Below are 20,060 nucleotides of genomic sequence, written 5' to 3' on the forward strand. Positions count from 1 at the left end.
ATGTTTTCCAACTTCTATGTTTTACAGTTTGTTTTTCTTGGCAAGAGTTTGTTTTAAGTATCCATGAATTAGGAGAAAGGTTTCTTGAATTTTGGCTTCTAGAAAGAAGTAATGAATCTTCTCTTGTTGTCTTTTAAAATGATACTTTACCTTTTACAGAAAGATACCAACAGTAGAAAATGATAGGTAACCTGCCCACTGACTTGGGCCAGTCATTTCTTAAAATCTTAGGGCCTTTTGCATAAATGGCCATCCCAAATAGTAGTCTAACTTTGGTTGTTAAAGGTCTCCTAAAAAATTGCTTTTATGCTCATTGGATTTTAGAGTTAGATACGACTTTAGAAAGTATAAGCTTTCTCATTATCAAGATGAGAAATCTACTTGCCCAAAGTCACAGTGGGGGAAAGTGAAGCAGAGGAAGAACTGGAATTCAAGTTTCTTGATTCCCAGTCCAGGACTTTTTTCCTTTTATACCATTATTTTATGAAACATGGAAAGTAGCTGCTTGTTCACCTAAAGTTTGTTTATATCATGAAAGTTGTCATTTCTGTGCTTCACTATTTACTTTGTGCTTATCGTGTTTTCTGAACTGCCATCTAAGAATTTTCCCCTTGTCTTTCCTTTTCTATTGAATCTACACACTGCATATCTTCTTCAAGCCAGTGTTTCTGCAGTTTAGTCCTAATATGTCACTTACCTGCTCAAAACCCATAATATCTCTCACCCCCTTCTACGTACCATGTAGTTAATTAATTAAATTTGTTCTCTTACCTCATTACAGATTAAATCTACCTTTTATACATTCATGCTTTCCACTATTCTGTTCATCTTTTGTGACCTAGCCAATTGGGACCACTTACCCTTCTCAGGACATATCTTTCGTACTTCATACTGCTGTCTTTCCTTAATGATACCTTCACCTAAAATTTTAACTATCTTTCTAGACTTAGATCAAAAACCATGCCTGCCAAAAGCTTTTCCTTTTGTTGTTTTGGTGGTGGTTTGCTTTGTTTTGAGGATACTGGGGCTCAAACCCATAGCCTCACACATGCTTAAGCACCCTACCTACCACTGAGCTATACTCCCAGCCCTTTTTTATGTTGTTTTGAGACAGGTTCTCACTAAATTGCCTACGCTGGTCTTGAACTTGTGATCCTCATACATCAGCCTCCATAGTAGGTGGGATTTTAGGCAAGTACTACCAAGCCCAGCTTTGTTTTTTCTTTTATTTTCAGTTACAACATATTGTATCCTGACTTTAATTTTTGTTTTCATCTAAATTTTCCTTTCTTTATTACTGTTTTATGAGATGAGCCTAGCAGAGTACCATATTACTGTAGAAATAATGGTATCTAATGTGTACATTGATTATTAAAATTCTTGAAGCAGATAGTAGAGTTAGCTCCCTCTTTTATGCTATAGCAGATAATAAAAAATCTGTCCAGTTTATCACAATCGAGAGAAATCCTATATAGAATCCCTTGCCTATCTAGTACTAAATAACATCTAACATTGTCACAGTTGTCAATTGAAGACCAGAGTTATTTGTCAAAATATTAAACACCTGCAGTGAATCTAGGACGGTTCCCAAATCTCACAATTTAAATATACATAATTTGCTTTGGGTATACTAATGAAAGTATATATTTCCTTCCCCATTAGCACAGAAAACTATGCTGTTTTCATTGGTGGCTATGTTTTCAGATGCTGTGCCAGTAACAGTGATTTAGGATGCTTCTGAAAACCTTCTGAACAGATCTTGAAACTGTTGGCACATTCTCTCACATACATGGTTTATCATTCTCTTCTCAAGAATAAATCATTGGTGGGCCGGAGGCGGCGGCGCTAGGTGTGTTGTGGGAAGGGGCGCTTGGCGGCCGTGGCGCTGTGAGATGATGGAGCTGCGCTCTGGCGCCGGCGGTGGGACCGTGGACCATTTTAATTTTGGTTGCTGTTACTACTGATATCTGAGCCAACGTGGTGCTGCTAACTGAGGGAATCTCTGCAACTTGTAAGTCAACAATTACATGATTGTGAGCCATGCCTTTAGTGAAGAGGAACATTGAACCCCAGCACTTGAGCCAGGGAGCTCAAGTGAACCTGAATGTGTAACCAACAGTACTCTTGCTGCAATCATATGCCAGCTAAGCAGTCTGATTATGCTATTGCAGATGTAAAGGAAAGAACCCTTCTCGCTTTACATTTTTCAGTGTGCAACTAATTGTTTTGCCCACTGGGCTTGTGATATCTATCACTATACAATGAAGATATAATGCTACAATTACCCCCTCACAAATTATTAGTGGGAGGAGGCCATTGCCACAAAACAAATGGAATTGAAGAAGCAAGAGAATGACCTTAGCTTCCCTAATGAAAGAAATCCACTTCAACACTGTAAATTATTGGAAGGTACTCCTTGCAGCTTCAGTTTGGAGGACTGTGAATGCTCCTTGAAGTCTTCTTTCCTACTCAGATTTCCTAGCTTCAATCTTCTCAGAAAATTGAATTAGAATTAGAAAACTGATTTAGAATGCATCCAATTATTAATGAGTCTGCAAAACTTCTTAAAGATATATGCTTTCCAGATGTTAAAATGAGCATAAATATTGATGGTAAAGATGGTGACAACTCTGAATTGTAAAGGTAACTTTCAATCAAGATAGTCAGCCAAAATTATAAAAATCAATAATGTAGATAATTTAAAGTAATGATATTTATATATATTTAAAGTTATATTTTAAATATACATTTACATATTTAGTATAAGTTCATACTGTGTATATAACCTAAAATAATGTGAAAGTTTAAGATGAAAGTTCAAATTTAGTAAACAACAAACATATTATAAAATTCATACACTTCAAAACTATAAATTTATATTAGCTCTCACCAAAAAAAAGAATAAATCATTGCTTTCCTGAGACTCCTAACTTTCCTTGCCATCCTTTCAAAGTAAGAATAACAGGTTACCATCACCTATTGATTAGTAGAGAATAATGTGAAGTAACAAAGAAGAAATTATTGATTACTCAAAATCTCTACACTAACAAAAACCATGTTAAATGTTGATTCTGTAGGTAAAGTTTAAAATTATAATGACTTATTCAGTTTGAAGTGGAAATGGGAGGCATGAAGCCCTCCACTAAGGCAAACTAGTTCTAAATTCAGGCTGCTTTCCTTCAGCCTGCTCCTGCTAACTTTTAGTGCTGCCTAGTTACCAAGATCTACTGAGTTGGTGAGCCCTTCTCAAACTTTTGTGTGTCTAAGCCATCACTAATCTGTTCTGACTAAACAAAAATTGACTTTGCCTGATTGTGAGGTACAGTCAGGTTAATTAGAGATAAAACTCAGATAATTCCTTTCACAACAAGATTTTTAGAATTGTTACCATAGAAGTTCCTAACTTCTGTTTCCAAGAGGTTTGCTATCTGAATTAGATCTTGTTCTTGGAAAACTTAACATATAAGATCAACTTATTGTATGAAATATCTTTTTTTGAAATAAGATTTAGCAGTGTGTCTTGAGCTACTTGTGTGGTGTTTGTAATCTGTGTACTGGCAGTTAAAATGACATGGATATATCACATTGAACATTTTTTAGCATTTATTTTTTTGATGGGAAAAAGGATACCATTTTAAAGTTGTGAAAGTGTACCTTAGTAGGTTATTACTGATTGTAGGCTCAGTTAAACTTAGGTTCTTATCTCACATGCTATAAATTTTCTATTTATATTGCATGTTAACAAAGTAAAATAGTATACAGAGTGTAATTGTTCCTCATTGATAACTTACTAAGTGTTCATACTGAGTCAGGTCTTATTATTTACCCTTGTTATTTCATCTGTATGATTTCTGGGGTTTGTTATTTTTGCCGTTTCTGTTGCAGTTTTGGCATTTATTCTGTAATTCTTATTATAGTGTACTCTTTGATAATTAGTATCTGGAAAATAATGTCTGGACTGCATATACCTTTAAAAATATAATTGTAATTTAAAAATTTGTAATATGATTTTCTTTTAGGAAAATCAGTTTCTCTGATTTTTCTGTATAATGCTTGGAAATGCAGTAAACACCTTGATCCTTTAAGGTTATTAGACTTTATTAGACTAGCAATTTTCCAAGTTTTTAGCCAAATCTTGGGTACTACCTATGAAAATCTCATTCATATGACCTAAAGATCTTTTCCTTTTTTCAGTAAAGATTCTATTAAATCCACCAGGCGTAGTGGTACTCATCGGTAAACTCAGCTATCTGTGAGGCTGAGACAGGAGGATCTCAAGTTTGAGGCCAGCCTGGTCAACTTAGTGAGACCCTTCTTAGAACAAAAAAGGGCTCTGGAGATATAGCTCAGAGATAAAGTACTCATATGTTCAATCCCCAGTACCACCAAATATATATATATATATCAGTTCTAGGAAGTGATACAAAGCTTTGTTTTCAAGAAGTTGATAAAACTGGGCATGGTCGTGCACACTTGTAATCCCAATAGCTCAGGATGCTGAGGTAGGAGGATTGGAAGTTCAAGACCAGCCTTAGCAACTTAGACAGGCCCTGTCTCTAAATAAAGTTTAAAAAAAAAAAAAAGGATTGAGGAAGTGGCTCAGTGGTTAAGCACCCCTGGGTTCAATACCTCATACCAAAAAAAAAACACAAACTGATATACAGGGTGGAGGAACAATAAATGGAATATATGCAACATAAGGCCTAGCATAGCAGAAGAATATGCAGAGCACTAAAGTCAGTCAACTCTGATTCCAAATACAAATTATGAACCACAAAAAATCAAGTTAGTGTGGATGTAATGCAGAAATATTTGAAGGCATTTTTTTTCTTCTTTGCTAAAGGTGAGTGCTTTATCCTTATCATTTGGCAAATCAATGAGTATTTATCATATGTACTTTGCAAAATAATATACTAGTTGCTTTGAGGATACAAAGTGAAAAAGGAGTTTCAGCACTAACAATTTATAATCTAGTAAGGAAGATAAGATATCCATAGAAATAACAGTCTTCTGTCTGCACATAATTGCCATAAGAGAACCCTTTAAGTTTAAGCAAAATTCTTGTGCAATGCAGAAAGCCACTTGGGGAGGTAGAGAAAGGAGAGACCAAGAACAACTCAAAAAGCTTTTGCATTAAGAGAAAGATGGCTGAACTAACCCTGGAGGGATGGATAGGATTTTGACAAGAGTGGTTGAAGGTATTCTAATTCATTTAGTGCCTACATGTGCAAGGTAGCATAAAGGCAAAAAAGCCTGGGGCATGTTCAGAGAATAGCATATTTTCTGGTTTGAGTGGCATCTGGTACATGGATAAGGGAATAGTGAAAGATCAGGCTAGAAAGGAAAAATGGGGGCACATTGTGGAGGTCCTTTAAAAGTCAGACTGTAAAACTGGGACTTTCATCAGGAAACAGTAGGTAGCTCTTTAAGCAAAGACTAATCAGTTGATGTTTAGGAAGTTGAATCCAATGGTTGTATTCAAGAGTACATTTAAACTAGGTAAAGACTGGTACTAGAGACTGGTTAATAGAATATAGCAGGGGCTGGGGATGCGGCTCAAGTGGTAGCGCGCTCACCTGGCATGTGCGAGGCACTGGGTTCGATCCTCAACACCACATAAAAATAAAAATATTGTGTCCACCTAAAAAACTAAAAAATAAATATTTTTTAAAAAATGGAATATAGTAGTCATGCATGCAAGAGTTATTACAGGCTTAACTTAGTTTTGAGTCAGTAGTATTGGAAACAAGGGTGTATATATTATAGGACTTATGCTTTAAATAATGGAGTTGGCAGAACTAAGAATTGGTAAATGCAAAGATAAAAAGAAGGTGTTGAAAGTCTGGTGCAGTGTTACACACCTGTAATCCTAGGTATGTGGGGAGGCTGAGGCAGGAGAATTATAGCTTGAAGACGGCCTGGACAACTTAGTGAGACTCTGTCTCAAAATAAAATGTGTTGGGGGGCTAGGGTTGTGATTCAGTGGTAAAGCATTTACCTGGCATGTGTGAGGCACTGGGTTCGATTCTCAGCACCATATATAAAGAAACAAAAAATAAAGTTCCATCAACTAAAAAAATATTTTTATAAAAAGGGTTGGGAATGTGGCTCAGTGGCATGGCATCTCTGGATTCAATCCCCAGTACCAAAAGCAAAAAAGGACTAAGGAAGTGAAGCAGGATATCTGCTGATTATGTCAAATGAAAGGAATAAGGAAAATGAACCTCCCCCAAAATGTAAAGAGAGAAAAGCTGAGATAGTTGAGGACTGAATTTCTAGAGAAAAACTACACTTAGGAAAAACTACACTTAGCAAATGAGGAAGAAGAAAAAGGAGAGAGAAGGGGGAAGAAGATAGGCAATAGAAAAGTAGGGAGGAAAAAACTTCTAAAACATCAACAAAGTCTCATCTTTTACCTATTAGATTTTCCAGCAGAGATAGAAGATCCAAATGAAAGGCCTTAAATGTGCAGGAATAATTGGGGGAAACTGACCAAAGATCTGAAGAAGAGAAAATGTTTACCCAGGAAATGAATAGTAATTAAAGGTACAAAGAAATTTGGAAAGGATCTGAAAATAAATCTTGAAAAGAATAGAGGGAAATGCTTATTCATTTCTTAGAATAAATATTTTAAAATGTTACACTGTGTAAAAATCCTTTTTCCCTGGGGTTGGGGATAGAGATGGAGCCCTATTTTAAAAGATCAAGAATAAAGGCTAACATTGGTGACCTTGAGAAAGAGGTCTCCAAGATGGGTGTAGGTGGAAACCATCTGTGTCCAATAAATCAAAATGGCTATCAACAAAAATAATTCCACTGGGTGCAGTGGCACACACCTGTAATCCTAGCAGCTTAGGAGGCTGAGGCAGGAGGATCGTGAGTTCAAAGCCAACTTAAGCAACTTAGCAAGGCCCTAGGCAACTCAGCAAGACCCTGTCTCTAAATAAAATACAAAATAAAAGGGGTGGGGCCAGGCATGGTGGCGCATGCCTGGAATCCCAGCTGAGACAGGAGGATCATGAGTTCAAAGCCAACTTCAGCAAAAAGCAAAGTGCTAAGCAAGCAACTCAGTGAGACCCTGTCTCTAAATAAAATACAAAATAGGGCTGGCAATCCACAGTACCAAAACAAGTAGAGGGGGGCGAGGTCAAACCCCAGTACCAAAAATAATAATAATAATAATTCCATATCTCATTTGCTATCCCACTCGTGTTATAATGTTTATTATAATCAAAATGCCAGTACTTCCTCTGTGCTATACTACTCCTTCATTTCCCACTGTATTGTTCATATACAAACTACTATAATTGGATAATATTATTAATCTTATTAATCTCAGATTCTAATAAGAGGGTATTTCTTTTTTCCATCTGTGGACTAAAATCATCGGCTCTATTTTGGTGTTGAATGCAATATGAGTGTTGCAAAAGTATTCAGTATTTCTTAAAACCTATTTGTTTTTCTTGTATAGCAAGGGTAGGTTAGTCATGCTTCAATTTTAACATTTATTGAGTACCTACTATGTGCTCCATTGCTTCCTTTCATTTTTCTGTGATTTTTTTTCTAACATATTTAGTCAATTTCTTTTTCATGAACATTAAATTTTTTCTCTTGGGCTGGGAATATAGCTCAGTTGGAAGAGTATTTGCCCTGTATGCACAAGGCCCTAGGTTCTAATCCCCAGAACCACCAAAAAAAATATTTTTTTTCTCTTGTTTCTTTGTAGTTGTGGAGTTTCATTTTATTACTTAAAAGACCTGTTTTGATTACTTCTGTGATGTGACTGTCCTTGCTACTTCTTACTGGCCATTGTGAATATTTTGTCTAAATTTTACAGCATTACAATATTCTCTGTACAGAACCTAGGGAAAAATTACCTTTATTTTTCATTAGTCATAGAAGACTACATGCTTCTTTGTTTTTAACGTACTTTGTTATGTTAATAAACTATAATATAGTCTCGTAAGTTTCTTTTTTACTTAATACAGTACTGTTTTAGACTGTAACTGTTACTGGAATTCTTAATTCTATTCCTGCTTCTCCCTCCAAAGAACTAAAAGACTCAAAGAATAATGGAGCTTTTGTGTTAGTTGAGCTAGCTACAAACCATTGCATTTTCTTTAAAGTCCATGTTAATCTGCCACATCTCAAGCCTTACCCTCACTACTTTATTCACAGTAAACTTACACAAAAAAAGGAAGAACACACTGTATCCTGTGTACTTGTTCATTTCTGTGTTTCATATACTGTTTGTTTTAGTTTTGCTTTTATCTTAATTTCTAAGAATTAATTTTGTAAAATTTTTAAACTAGCACAAGTATCCCTGGGTGAGATTTACAGTGGCAGTGATGATTATAGCTTGAAGATGTGGGAAGGTTCATGTAATGTGAAAAGTATAAGGACCTTGGTGCACATTTGAACTAAAAGGAATTATTAGAAAATTGATCTCTCCTCATCCAAAGTCTTCTGTTCTTTTTTTCATCTGATCTTAAGCCCTGATCTGTGAAATCCTTCTAAATTTTCTTACATAAACATATTTCTAAGAGTTGGTTATTTATCCTGTCTTTTACTGCCTTCTTATTCATTTGGTTTTACTTATTTTAGGGCTCACCACATGCTTTCTAGATAGCTTTCCATTCTTCACTGGTAACTCAATAAAGAAGTCTGCTTTGAAACTTATAAATATCCTACAGCATAATGCAGGGGTCAGCAAACTTTTCTTATAAAAGTCCAGATAGCACAGTCTCTGTTAAATACTCAACTTCAACTCTGCTGTTGTAGCATAAAAGCATCCGTAGACAATATGCAATCAAATAGGCATTGCTGTGTTCTAATGAAATTTCATTTCTAAAAACAGGTGGCAGGCTCAATTTGTTCTGCAGGTTGCTGGTAGCTGACATGGCATAATGCATAGGTGATGCATTATGGTGGAGACTTCTATTGATTGGAAGAGAGGAGAAGGAGAAAAAAAAGTGAAAATAGTCTTAGCTCTTCTGACAATAATGTAGAATATGTAAAGTAAAGGAGAGTTCAGACATGAGTAGCATTATTCTTTAGAGGGTTCCCAATGTTGACTACTAGTAAAGTAAAAATGTTTATTATTGAGTAAGACAGCTATAAATGTACAATAAGATATAAGGGAAGTATGACACATTAATATATTTGATCAATCTGTCTTGTCTTTGGCCTGGTAGATAAACTTTTTAAACCAGTAAACAGAGCATTACAGACTTGCCAAATATTCCATGATTCTTTGTGATCTATGTTTAACATGGATTTACACTGAACATCTTCTAGAAGTAATGGAGTAAAAGGGGTCGGATTTATCTTCCCGTCTGAAACAATGCAATATATATACACTTTTTAGATATTGGACTACAGTCAGAACCAGACAGATCTCTAAGAGAAAGGAAAGAATGAATAATCCCTGAAACTGCCAGAGCATTCTGCCTAGATAGTTTCCAGTCTGCTATGTAAGAAGGGGATCCCATGCAGAATGATCTAACTTAATTGAAACAGTGCTAACAGCAGAAGGAGGCCAGGGTGGCTAGAGTTTTCAAGAGAGAATAGCAGAGAAGCAAAGCTGCACAGAGATAGAGTACACACCCTGGATATCAGCAAAGGGTTCCTCTTGACTTTTCAGCTGAGTAGGGATCTGCACATGTATGTGAGAAATTACTCAAGGCCAAGGATAAGACCACTGGAAAGGAACCAACAGCATATTCCCCAAACTCACATAAGGCCAATAATAGTTTATGACCCCAATAACCAGAGTGGAAAACCTCCAATAAATGGTACATCTTGTTTAGTACTCCAAAGGATATTACATCAGTAGGGAACCAGATTAGCTTTTGATTAAAAGCTGCTCTCGTCTCACCTAGCAAAGCTTGGAAATAAGCATGAAAAGAATCGACTGTTTCTAAGTAACCTGACTGAATTTCAGATTAAATCTCAAAAATTTATAATAAAAGACAAAATCTCCAGTACCCAAAAACATAAAATTCATGTCTGGCATCTAATAAAAAATTAACTGTTCATGTAAATAAATAGGAAAATACAATCATAATGAGGAGAAATATTAAGCCATAGAAATGGATTCAGAAATAACAAATGTTATGGTTCGTTGACATGGGCATTAAAATAGTGTTTCTAAATATGTTCTATATTTCAGTAAGGTAAAGAAAATCCTAAGCCTGTTTAGGAGAGACTTATAAAATAGTTTTTTTTTTTTTCTAAAGATAAAACTTGTAGAAATAAAAACTACACTGGATGAGATGGGATGCTGCAGAAGAAAAGATTAGTGATCTTGAAGATATAACAATAGAAGGTATGAGACATGTAAGGAGAAAAAGCTTGAGAAAACAATAAAGTAGTACAGTTGTGATCTGGGGGACTTCAAGTGACCTAATATTACATATTTGGAGGCCTAGGCAGAAACATTAATATAGAAAAAGTACTTGAAAAATTAGAAGCTGAAATTTCCCCAAATTTGGTGAAAACTATAAACCCATCACAAATCCAAGAAGTTCAACAAATCCAAAGGAGAAAAAAACAAGAGAGGAAAAAAAACTACACCAAGGTACTTCACAATCAAATTGCAAAAAATCAGTGACAAAAAAAAATTCATGAGGGCAATCAGGTTTCTTTTTAAAAAACATTATATAGAGAGCAACAAAGAAAAAAATGATGATAATCTTCTTAGAAACAAATTACAAGCTATACCTTGGAGCACAGGAAGAAAGCATACCAACCCAGAATTCTATACTTAGTGCAATATCTTCAAAAAACAAAGACAAAATGAAGACTCTTTCAGATGTAAGACCTGGAGTGTCCTTCAGTAGCGGACCATCACAGACCATTCAGAAAGGTTCAGATCCAGATGTGTGGTCTTGGACATACTTTAATGTCTCTAATCCTTCAGATTTTCATCTGTAAAGTGAATGTAATACCTATTTTTTAGGATTTTTTGTGAGGATCAAATGAAATAATAGAAAAGAGTCGACATTTGTTAAGTAAACAAATTACTTATCCTTTATGCCAAGCACATGTTTCCGTATTAAGAATCAAGTAAAATACCCAATACTACCTGTATAAGAATTTTCCTAGCCTATCCTCTCCTCATTTTTCAAAAACTAAAAACTGTTGTACTAGAAGTAGTTAGTCTAACTATCTAATCAACCTTAAATTGTGATGAAACACTTGCTCTAACTTAATTTTCCTTTAGTTACCACCATTAAATATACTTAAAGGTGGAAATGAACAACTCTTCTTGCTAGAATAAACCAATCCACTAATAAACCACTTTGTGAAAGGGTTAAGTCTTTTGTAAACTAAACCCTATTTTTTGGCCTGTGTTTTGACTGCCTAATGTTTTTTTCAGTGTCATTTATTGAGGTATAATTTATATACTGTCTATCTAATTTTTATTATAAACCTATTGGATAGAGGCCATGACTGTCTTTATAGCTATATATTGTCCCACAGAGTTTTTGGCACTCAATAAATGTTAAATAATATTTCTATTCAGAATTCTGCAGACAGGAAGCATATGGTAATAAATGTCAGAGCACAGGTTGAAAATCTCCAAAAAGCTGTGTGTTATATTCCTTGGAAAAGACAGTATAGATATTTTTGTGAATGAAATGTGTTTTTAAAAGGGATTCCCAGGGCTCATACTTAGCCTAATTTTCTCCAGTCTTCATTTACTTTATTTACAAATTCAAACTTTTCCTCATAAGAAATAGTATAAAATGTAAAAAAGCACTAATGGTCTCATAAGAAAGTATATAAATGATTTTTGTAGATAGCATAAAGAAAGGCAACTCAGTCTAAAGAACAGCATGAGAAAATATTTAGAAGCTTAAGCAACATAAGTCTCTATGTTATGATATATGTGGTATGAAAAGAAAGAAACAGCAGGTATTTCTTTATCATTAAATTTCAGCATGAGTTGGAGGTATATCTCTGTTACAGCTGTTGCAGACATTAGAGTGGTATTAGAATTTTATTTTTCTCACTCAAGGATTCTAACTCTACTTAAAAATCATACTGTGGTCTTAATAACATAATCATTGCTTCAGAATAACAAGACATTGGAAATAAAAAAAAAAAAAGCTTGATGCTCCCTAAGTGAATTCTATGCAAAAGGTAATATTTCCCACTTAATCTTTGTTGAAGAAATGGTTAATCATAGTCAGCTGCATAAAACCATTTAGATAGCATGCATCTAAATTTTCTTTCCAAAATTTGCTCACCCTATGATTGATATGCTTACCACACTTGCTTTGAAGTATTCACTAACACAATTTGAATGAGAAATTTATGTGAATTTTCCTTGTTATTAAACCTCTCTAAAGTTTAGTCCCTCAATATATAAAATGTGGACAGGGGATCCAGGCACAGCTTAGCTCAGTGCCTCTGACCCAGGGTCTCTCATAAGTTTCTAGTCACACTGTAACCCAGGTTGAAGTCATCTTGCTGCTCACCTGGGAGAGGATCCACTTTCAAGCTCACTCAGGTGTCTTTTGGCAAGCCTCACTGGATGGTGGTCATGTACCTCACAATGAGGGTACAAGGCAACTTCTTTTCCCTAAGGTAAGGGCTCGGAGAAAGAAGAAAATAGGATCAAGAGGATGAACAAAGGCTGGGGATGTGGCTCTAGCGGTAGTGCACTCGCCTGGCATGCGTGCGGCCCGGGTTCGATCCTCAGCACCACATACAAACAAAGATGTTGTGTCTGCCGAAAACTAAAGGAAATAAATATTTAAAAAAAAAAAAAAAAAGAGGATGAACAAAATATACTGTCCTTTGTTATATATCTGTTAGAAGCAAGTCTAGCCCATACTCTAGTGAAGGAAATTGTCCAAGGGTTTGAATACCAGAATCAGGGATCTTTGGGATCTACTACACATATGATCCACAAATAGAACAAATTACTGAATGTACTCTGGATATTCTGGAATCATTTGTTTATATTCAGATCATACCAAAAACTTGAATTCAATAGGCAAAAATGATTTTACACTTTAACATAAAACATCATTTTTTTCTAGCAACAACACAATGAAATAGGTATTGCTAACCACAGTTTTATTGATAAAGTGATATACTTAGTGACTTGCTCAAGATTACATGGCGAATATGTTATAAAACCAGGACCCTAGTTTTAAGTCTTTTGACTCTAAGCCCTGTACTCTCCATTTGACTGTTAATTCCATCCTGACTGGGGTGACATTGCCATTAAAGCCATTCAAAGAGAATATTATACCTCTAAATTTATTTCCAAATATATGAATTTTTAATATATATGGAGATTTTTTATACATAGATCTACATATATAGAGGGACAGAGAGATACCATTCTGTCTTTAACTGTCATTTATACCACACCATTTAGAAGTTACAATATTCTTTCAAATACTATGGAGTCAGTTTAATATCATTTTAAGGTCTGCAACAGCTGTAGTATGATATGCCTCTGAGCTAACAGATGCTCTTAGCCTAAAACTATATTTAGAGGGTAAATATTTGTCAGATGGAAAAATGAACAAACAAAATAAAAAAGCAAAACTGATCTATTTGGTTTCTCCCAAAGCTCTGAACTCCTGCAACTTAAGTGAGGATGATGAGGACTTCCAGTGAGAACCAGACCACCAAACTCTAGAATATTCTGCTTACTCCTTGCACTGGAACAACATACTAGTTCTGTTTTTGATGGGTGTGTTACTTTCTGTGGATAGGCTAAGTTATCTTCCTCTGGTTCTAAGTTGTACCTTCTCCCCCTTTGTTTCAGTACATGAAATTTCTGCCTACACCCAGGACTCCTCTGGTCTGAGATCAAAAAGCAGGATGGAAACATAAGCAGACAGATAATAGTTCTAAACTGGGTTTGGTGTCTTGAAGTGCATGAGCAGGAAGTGGGAGGACAGGGTCTTGGGCTGATTGTAGTGGTACTTAGTCATACCCTTCTGATTACCCTGGAGCAAAGAGAATTTTTGTCTTAAAGGCATTTGTTAAATTCTCAAAATATCTTTGTGGTATGGTTAGTAGGAATTTGAAAATTGTTTTCATACAGATTACTCACATAATCATCTATGTAGGAAATCCTAAATAATTTCCAAAAAATTAAATTAAATCCTCCAACAATTAACAAGTGAATTTGACAGTCTCAGGATAAAAGGTCAGTATATAGAAATTGTATTTCTATATAACTAGTTACAAATAGTTGGAATTGAAATTAAAGTCTGAATAGTGATTTTTAACTAATATCAATTACAGTCATAAATTTACTTTATACATAAGAACTTGGATATTATTAGACAAAATAAGAAATAGTTTTCTCCTCATATGACTATAAAAGAAATAGTTCTTTCAAATACACAAGCATGCACTAGAGTTTCTCCATCTTTTCCTGTATAATTTGAGAATTGTGCTTTTTAATAGCAGCTTGCTAATCCCTTTAAATAGCTCTTAATATAAGCATTTCATAGTTTTCATTAATCACGAATTTCAGCCTTTTTTTTTAAATCTCAACTCAAAAACCATATATGATGGTTATTTTATCCACACCCTTTTAGCCTGGTTGGTGAAGCAGCAAGCCCACTGTAAATCTTAAGTGGTGTGGTGTAGATGAATGTCTAAGACTTTAATTATTTGTCATTTTATTCACAACACTCAATTCCAGGAAGGAAAAAATGACTCTGTTGTTGTAAAAGACATATTATGTGAATATCATTCATTGTAAACCAAAATGATAGTGTATTATAGCATAGACAACAATGGGAACTGATTCTGAAAATGTGACCTGTCTGAGAAACTGAATAATAGTGAAAGTTATCAAAATGGAAAGAAGTGTTAATGTGAAATCCAGCCTTCTCAGAAATACTGTTTCCTGGCCGGTTTGGTTTTGCTTTTGTTGCTTGTCATGCATGAATGAAAGTGCTATACTCTCAGGGGAGAAGGAAAGCCTCCGTGTTGGTTGTTTATTTCCTTAATCCCTCCTCCTTTGTGATTTTTGATGTCAGATCTAAAATGGAAAGCCTGTAAATATAATGATTATCACATGGATAATCACCTGCATTAGGAACCGCCCTGCTTCTCTATTCTAACCCTAGCTGTTCTCCACATGTCATATATACTCTGCAGTTGGATTTTAACCTGACTGCTTCATTAGATTTGTGAAACTCAGTACGAGGCGCCCTGGGGCAGCACAGATGGGGACTTGCTTGTTTTCTTTTCTCACTTTTACTGCGATGGCACACTAAAAAGTCCTTTTCAATTTAATGTGATCAGTTCGCTTGGAATTACCCCTGATATTTGGAACCTGCCTTACTCTTCTGCCCACCATCTATGCCCATTCTTTCTTCCTTGTTTTCTAATGTAATGCCTTTTATTTCTGTACCTTCATACAGTGAGAACAAAAATTCTGCTTAAAATGCTTACTGGGTCAAACTGTTCCCCTGTGTTGATTTGTTTGTTTTGCTGAAAGGGAAAAATAAATGTTGTTCCATCATTGTATCTACAAACACCTTCAGATCAGAGGTTAGCTGTGGGAAAGACTGCACTAGTGTGAGCCAGCTGCCTTCTCTAATGGAGTGACTTGGGGCATCAGCCCAAGATAAAAGAAAGGTGGGAGGAAGTCAGAAGATAAGATCATTTCAAGCCACAGAACAAGTGCTTAGCTTTTCTAGTGATAGGGCACAGCTCCACAAACTTGTACAAGGTTGCACTAAGAGAAAATTGAGTTTGCTTTTCTTAAATATGTTCTTCCTCAGTTAGAAATATATTGGTGTTTGGACTTATTTACAGATGTGAAAATGTCCTAGGGCTTAGTTTTCATAAAAAATAATAATTTGACATTTATATTTTTATCTTCTTGCAGCTAGTCAATTCTACTATACCATATCAGATTATAGTTAATTGCTAATTAAAATTATATTAGCAAAACTGAACATTTAAAAAAACTGAATTTTCAGTCTTTATGTCTTAGTACAATTTTAACTCTACAGATTTTTCATTTTAACTTTAGATTATAGTCCTCTGGGATTCTTTCATGGCTCTGATGAACTTCCATATAAACAAGTAGTTCTAGAAGAGCTTTTCAGTTTTCTTTTTCATATAAGAATCAGTTTGGTTAATTATGACAGATTAGAAAACATACATTGATATTTTATCCTTTGCCTTGCTGTCTCAGACAGCAAATATTATTGACTTTGTAATATACAAAGTTCTGTTGAAAGTAAATTGTCAAGAGGCTAGCCTTGCTTGAGCCAGTTGTCAAGATCATTATTTAGTCTTAGGGATGGGGTGGTCTTAATCAGCTGAGGCTAACTTAGTCAGACTTGAGCAACTCCAATGAATTGCCTAAGGAGTTGTACTTGCAGCTTATCACTTTCTGTTAACTTCGTTTTTCAGCTGTAATCACACATTCTGATTATTTCAAACCCTCAAAATGGGTCTCTAAATCTATGTGTTATTAGTATATTGGACCAGTAGTGCATGCATAAGATATTTTTTTTCCTCAGTGTTTTCCTCAACATGTAGGTAGTGCCCAAATTTGTGCTGGAGACACTGACTGTACTTTCTGCCTTACATGGCTTGGTGCAGCAGTCGTTTTAAGTTGAGTTGGATCTGCTCACTACTCAGGCTCAAATCCCATCCTTCTATTAATATCTCTTGGCAGAGATAATTTTGGAGGAATGTAAGTTAAGATGTAGAGGCTCTTGACAGTTGTCTGCAGTATTTTTTTTTTCCTTTCTGCTTTCAAGAGGGAAGTAGAGTTGAAAAGTAATATTGCCTCCATTTTCTATCTGTCCTAAAATTAAAATGTGCACAAATCAAAGGGTAAAAGGGAAAGGATTTGGTTACACAGATGTGTTTTTGTTATTTGATAACCTGCTATAAAGCCATCAGGGTATACATTAATGTGTTCTTAAGATAACTAAAAGCACTTCATATATTAAAATATTTTGACCATGTTTTAAGTGTTTGACTTTGGTTACCCTGTCATCTTATATAAAAGGGAGATTGGCATGTATTATGAGAAATTTCAAAAACACAGATAGCTATCCTGAACCCCCACATGCCATATATATCTAGATTTCACAGTTGTTAATATTTTGCCAATTTTGCTTCACTTAGGGTTTTTATTTTTTACAATGTATTGTAAAGTAAATTGCATATTTCATCACATTTTATCCCTGAATACTTCAGGATAAATCTCTAGAAATTAAGAACATTTTTGTTATCAAACTGATAATTCTTAGTATTATTTAATTCTCATTTTTTATATTAAAATTTTTCTAGTTGTCCCCAAAATACTTTTTACAGCTAGTTTGTTTAAAACAGGGTCCAATTAAGGTCCACATATTGCTCTTGTTCATTTTCCTCTCACCACTTTATTATTGACACAGCTTATTAAAAGGATTAAGCTAGTTTTCCTGTGGATATCCTACCTTATAGATTTGTCTATTGCTTTCTCAGTGTATCCTTTGATTTGTTTCCCTATTTCTGTGTATTTCTCAGAGACTGCAAGTTATTGGACTAAAGTTTTGGTTAATTTGTTTGAAAAATCTTTGGTCACAATATTTTATAGGTGATGCTATGAGCTTCAAACTGCATCATTACAGAAGGCACAAAATATTTGGTGATCCCACTATTAGTGATGATAGGATCAATCACTGGGTTAAAGTGATGACAGCTTAATCCTTCCATTTTAAAGTTATGCCTTGCTCCCTGTGACCACAGAATATAGTCTTTGATACTTTGATTCCATGTAAAGACTCAATTTCCTGTCATCCTTTCACCCAGTGAATTTAACATCCATTAATGATCTTTGTCTATTAAATTTCATCATGGGAATTGCAAAATGGTGATTTTTCTGAATCTATATATTTATTAACAGATAGGCTTCTCTCCAAAAGAGCTTTCTGAGAGGTATTGTTTTAATTAAAAATGTAACCACCAAGTATGTTCCTTAGGTTTCAAATGATTGTCTTTCTTTGCTGAGGTCAGAACACCTGAACTCACTGTAGCAGCTACAGTAAAAACATGCACTACATCTTCTTTATTCCAACTTGTGAAGTGTGTTGACATTATGCTACCTCTCTCTATATATATATGCCAGGAGAAAAAAGAAATCTTTTTTGGTGTAAGAATAAGAATTGAACTATGTGGGTATATTGAGATAATTGTGTAAAAGACTGAATGAGTTTCAAAATGGATTATTTCTTCATTACCTAGCATTTTATAATTAACTGTTCTTTTTTTTTTTTTTCCAGGAAGCTGCCACTTTTGCTAGAGAGCAAGGCTTTGAGGTGAGTTAACCCACAATTGCACACTAAACAGATCCTAAAGGTTTTTTCTAGCTGATAATGAAGTTCTTTTGGACAGTGATTGATGTGCTATTATACTCTCAGAGCCTCGCAGCAGTTGCCATGGAAACTTGGCAGTCGTCATGGTTTCTTTGTTCTGCCAGCACAGTGTTATGACGCACTCTGCTAGGTCTGCACCCAACATCGCCTACAGATGTTATTTATTGAATTTTGAAAAGCCTCTTGGGAAGCCAAGAGGTTGGGCACGGTTTCAAGCTGCCTCTGCAGATATGGGGCCTGTCAGTTTGTTCAGTTAAAAAGCTACCTCATTAGCTGCATTACATTTCATAAGGATTCACTGCTAAAGCAGTGGTGGAACAAGACTAAATAGTGAAATATAATGTCGCTTAAATAATTTCAGCCCTATCACATGTAGATTATCATTATGCAAATTAATTTCCAAAAGGTTGTACTTAACAGTTGTTAGGAACTGATTAATTTAAATCCTGCTCATATGAACTTCCTGTTTGAATCTTTTCTCTCACTTTATCTTAGATAACATAAAATAGATGTAAATTTTCTGAGGCAAAATATTGATAATTGGCTTTAATTTCCTGGTCTTGATTCTGTTTTCCTGTTAGGAGCATTATACTGTCAAGATTTCAAAACTCCATGTGGTTGTTGTTGGCAAAATTAAGAAAACAGTCAAGACCATGTTTTTATCTGTATAATATCCATCGTCCAATTAATTGTTGGAAAACACTGACTTCACTATAAATCCAGGTTAATTGATAGATTAACTGAGGTTATGAATCATTTATGATTATGATATTTATTGAACCAGAACTACCTAGAATGAGATGTTCTATATATAGCAAGTTGAAATATAATAATTTTTTTAAATTTAATAGGAACTCTGTTTGCATACTCAGTATTGTCTACTATCTAGAGAAGCTATGAACATTGACTGGATAACACTAATAAGTTTACTCTGAGTTCTTTAAAGAGTAAACTTTTCCTTAAAGAAAGGTGTAATGAACTTGTGATGGAACTCTTACTTAAATATACTAACGGCATATTCATTATCAAGCAACAAAGTAATATATTTTACTCATGTCCAAACTTGATGAAACCAGAAAGAGCTTCTTCTTCATAAAGTATGTAGTATAAATATTCTCTCAAGATCCCATGAAAGAACTATTTCAGGATAGGAAATCTCAAAATACTTAATTATTGAAAACTGTAGTTCCTTTTTTTTAATATATTTTTAAGTTGTAGATGAACACAATGTCTTTATTTATTTATTTTTATGTGGTGCTGAGGATGGAACCCAGAGCCTCACACTTGTGAGACTAGCACTCTACCACTGAGCCCCAACCCCAATGTAGTTCCTTTTTTTACTATATTCTAGTGAATATAGAGTTGAGTCATGTAGAAAAGTATTTCCAAGTTTTTTGTTTGTCGTCTCAAGTTTCACTTTGTGATTTCCCAAACTGGCAATTGATATATAAGACAAAATGTAATCAGGGGAGAATTCAATTTGAAAAACAAATTGCTTAATGCTTTCAGTCATTGTTAAAATTTTACTGATGTTAAGGGTTTGGGGATTTTTTTTTTTTTTTCTTTTTTGTAGTAGTAGGGATTCACCCCAGAGCCTTATGCATGCTAGATAAGCACTCTACCACTGAGCTACATCTTCAGCCCTGATATTAAGCTTTAATAGTAAAAATGTATATTCTCTTTTGATAC

At 34.7% G+C, this 20,060-nt stretch overlaps 1 protein-coding gene across 2 annotated transcripts in view; it reads left to right on the plus strand.

The window, feature by feature from the left end:
- The window catches only part of Adk (adenosine kinase), a 479,685-nt gene that overhangs the window by 359,921 nt on the left and 99,704 nt on the right, over positions 1 to 20,060 (plus strand). For both annotated transcript variants that reach the window (XM_076834150.1, XM_076834152.1), the window contains exon 8: positions 18,279 to 18,314. In XM_076834150.1, the coding sequence (XP_076690265.1) occupies positions 18,279 to 18,314 (36 nt within the window). The remainder of the gene's footprint in view (positions 1 to 18,278; positions 18,315 to 20,060) is intronic.

This window comes from Callospermophilus lateralis, chromosome 15 (genome assembly GCF_048772815.1).
Source record: "Callospermophilus lateralis isolate mCalLat2 chromosome 15, mCalLat2.hap1, whole genome shotgun sequence".
NCBI classification, from domain to species: domain Eukaryota; kingdom Metazoa; phylum Chordata; class Mammalia; order Rodentia; family Sciuridae; genus Callospermophilus; species Callospermophilus lateralis.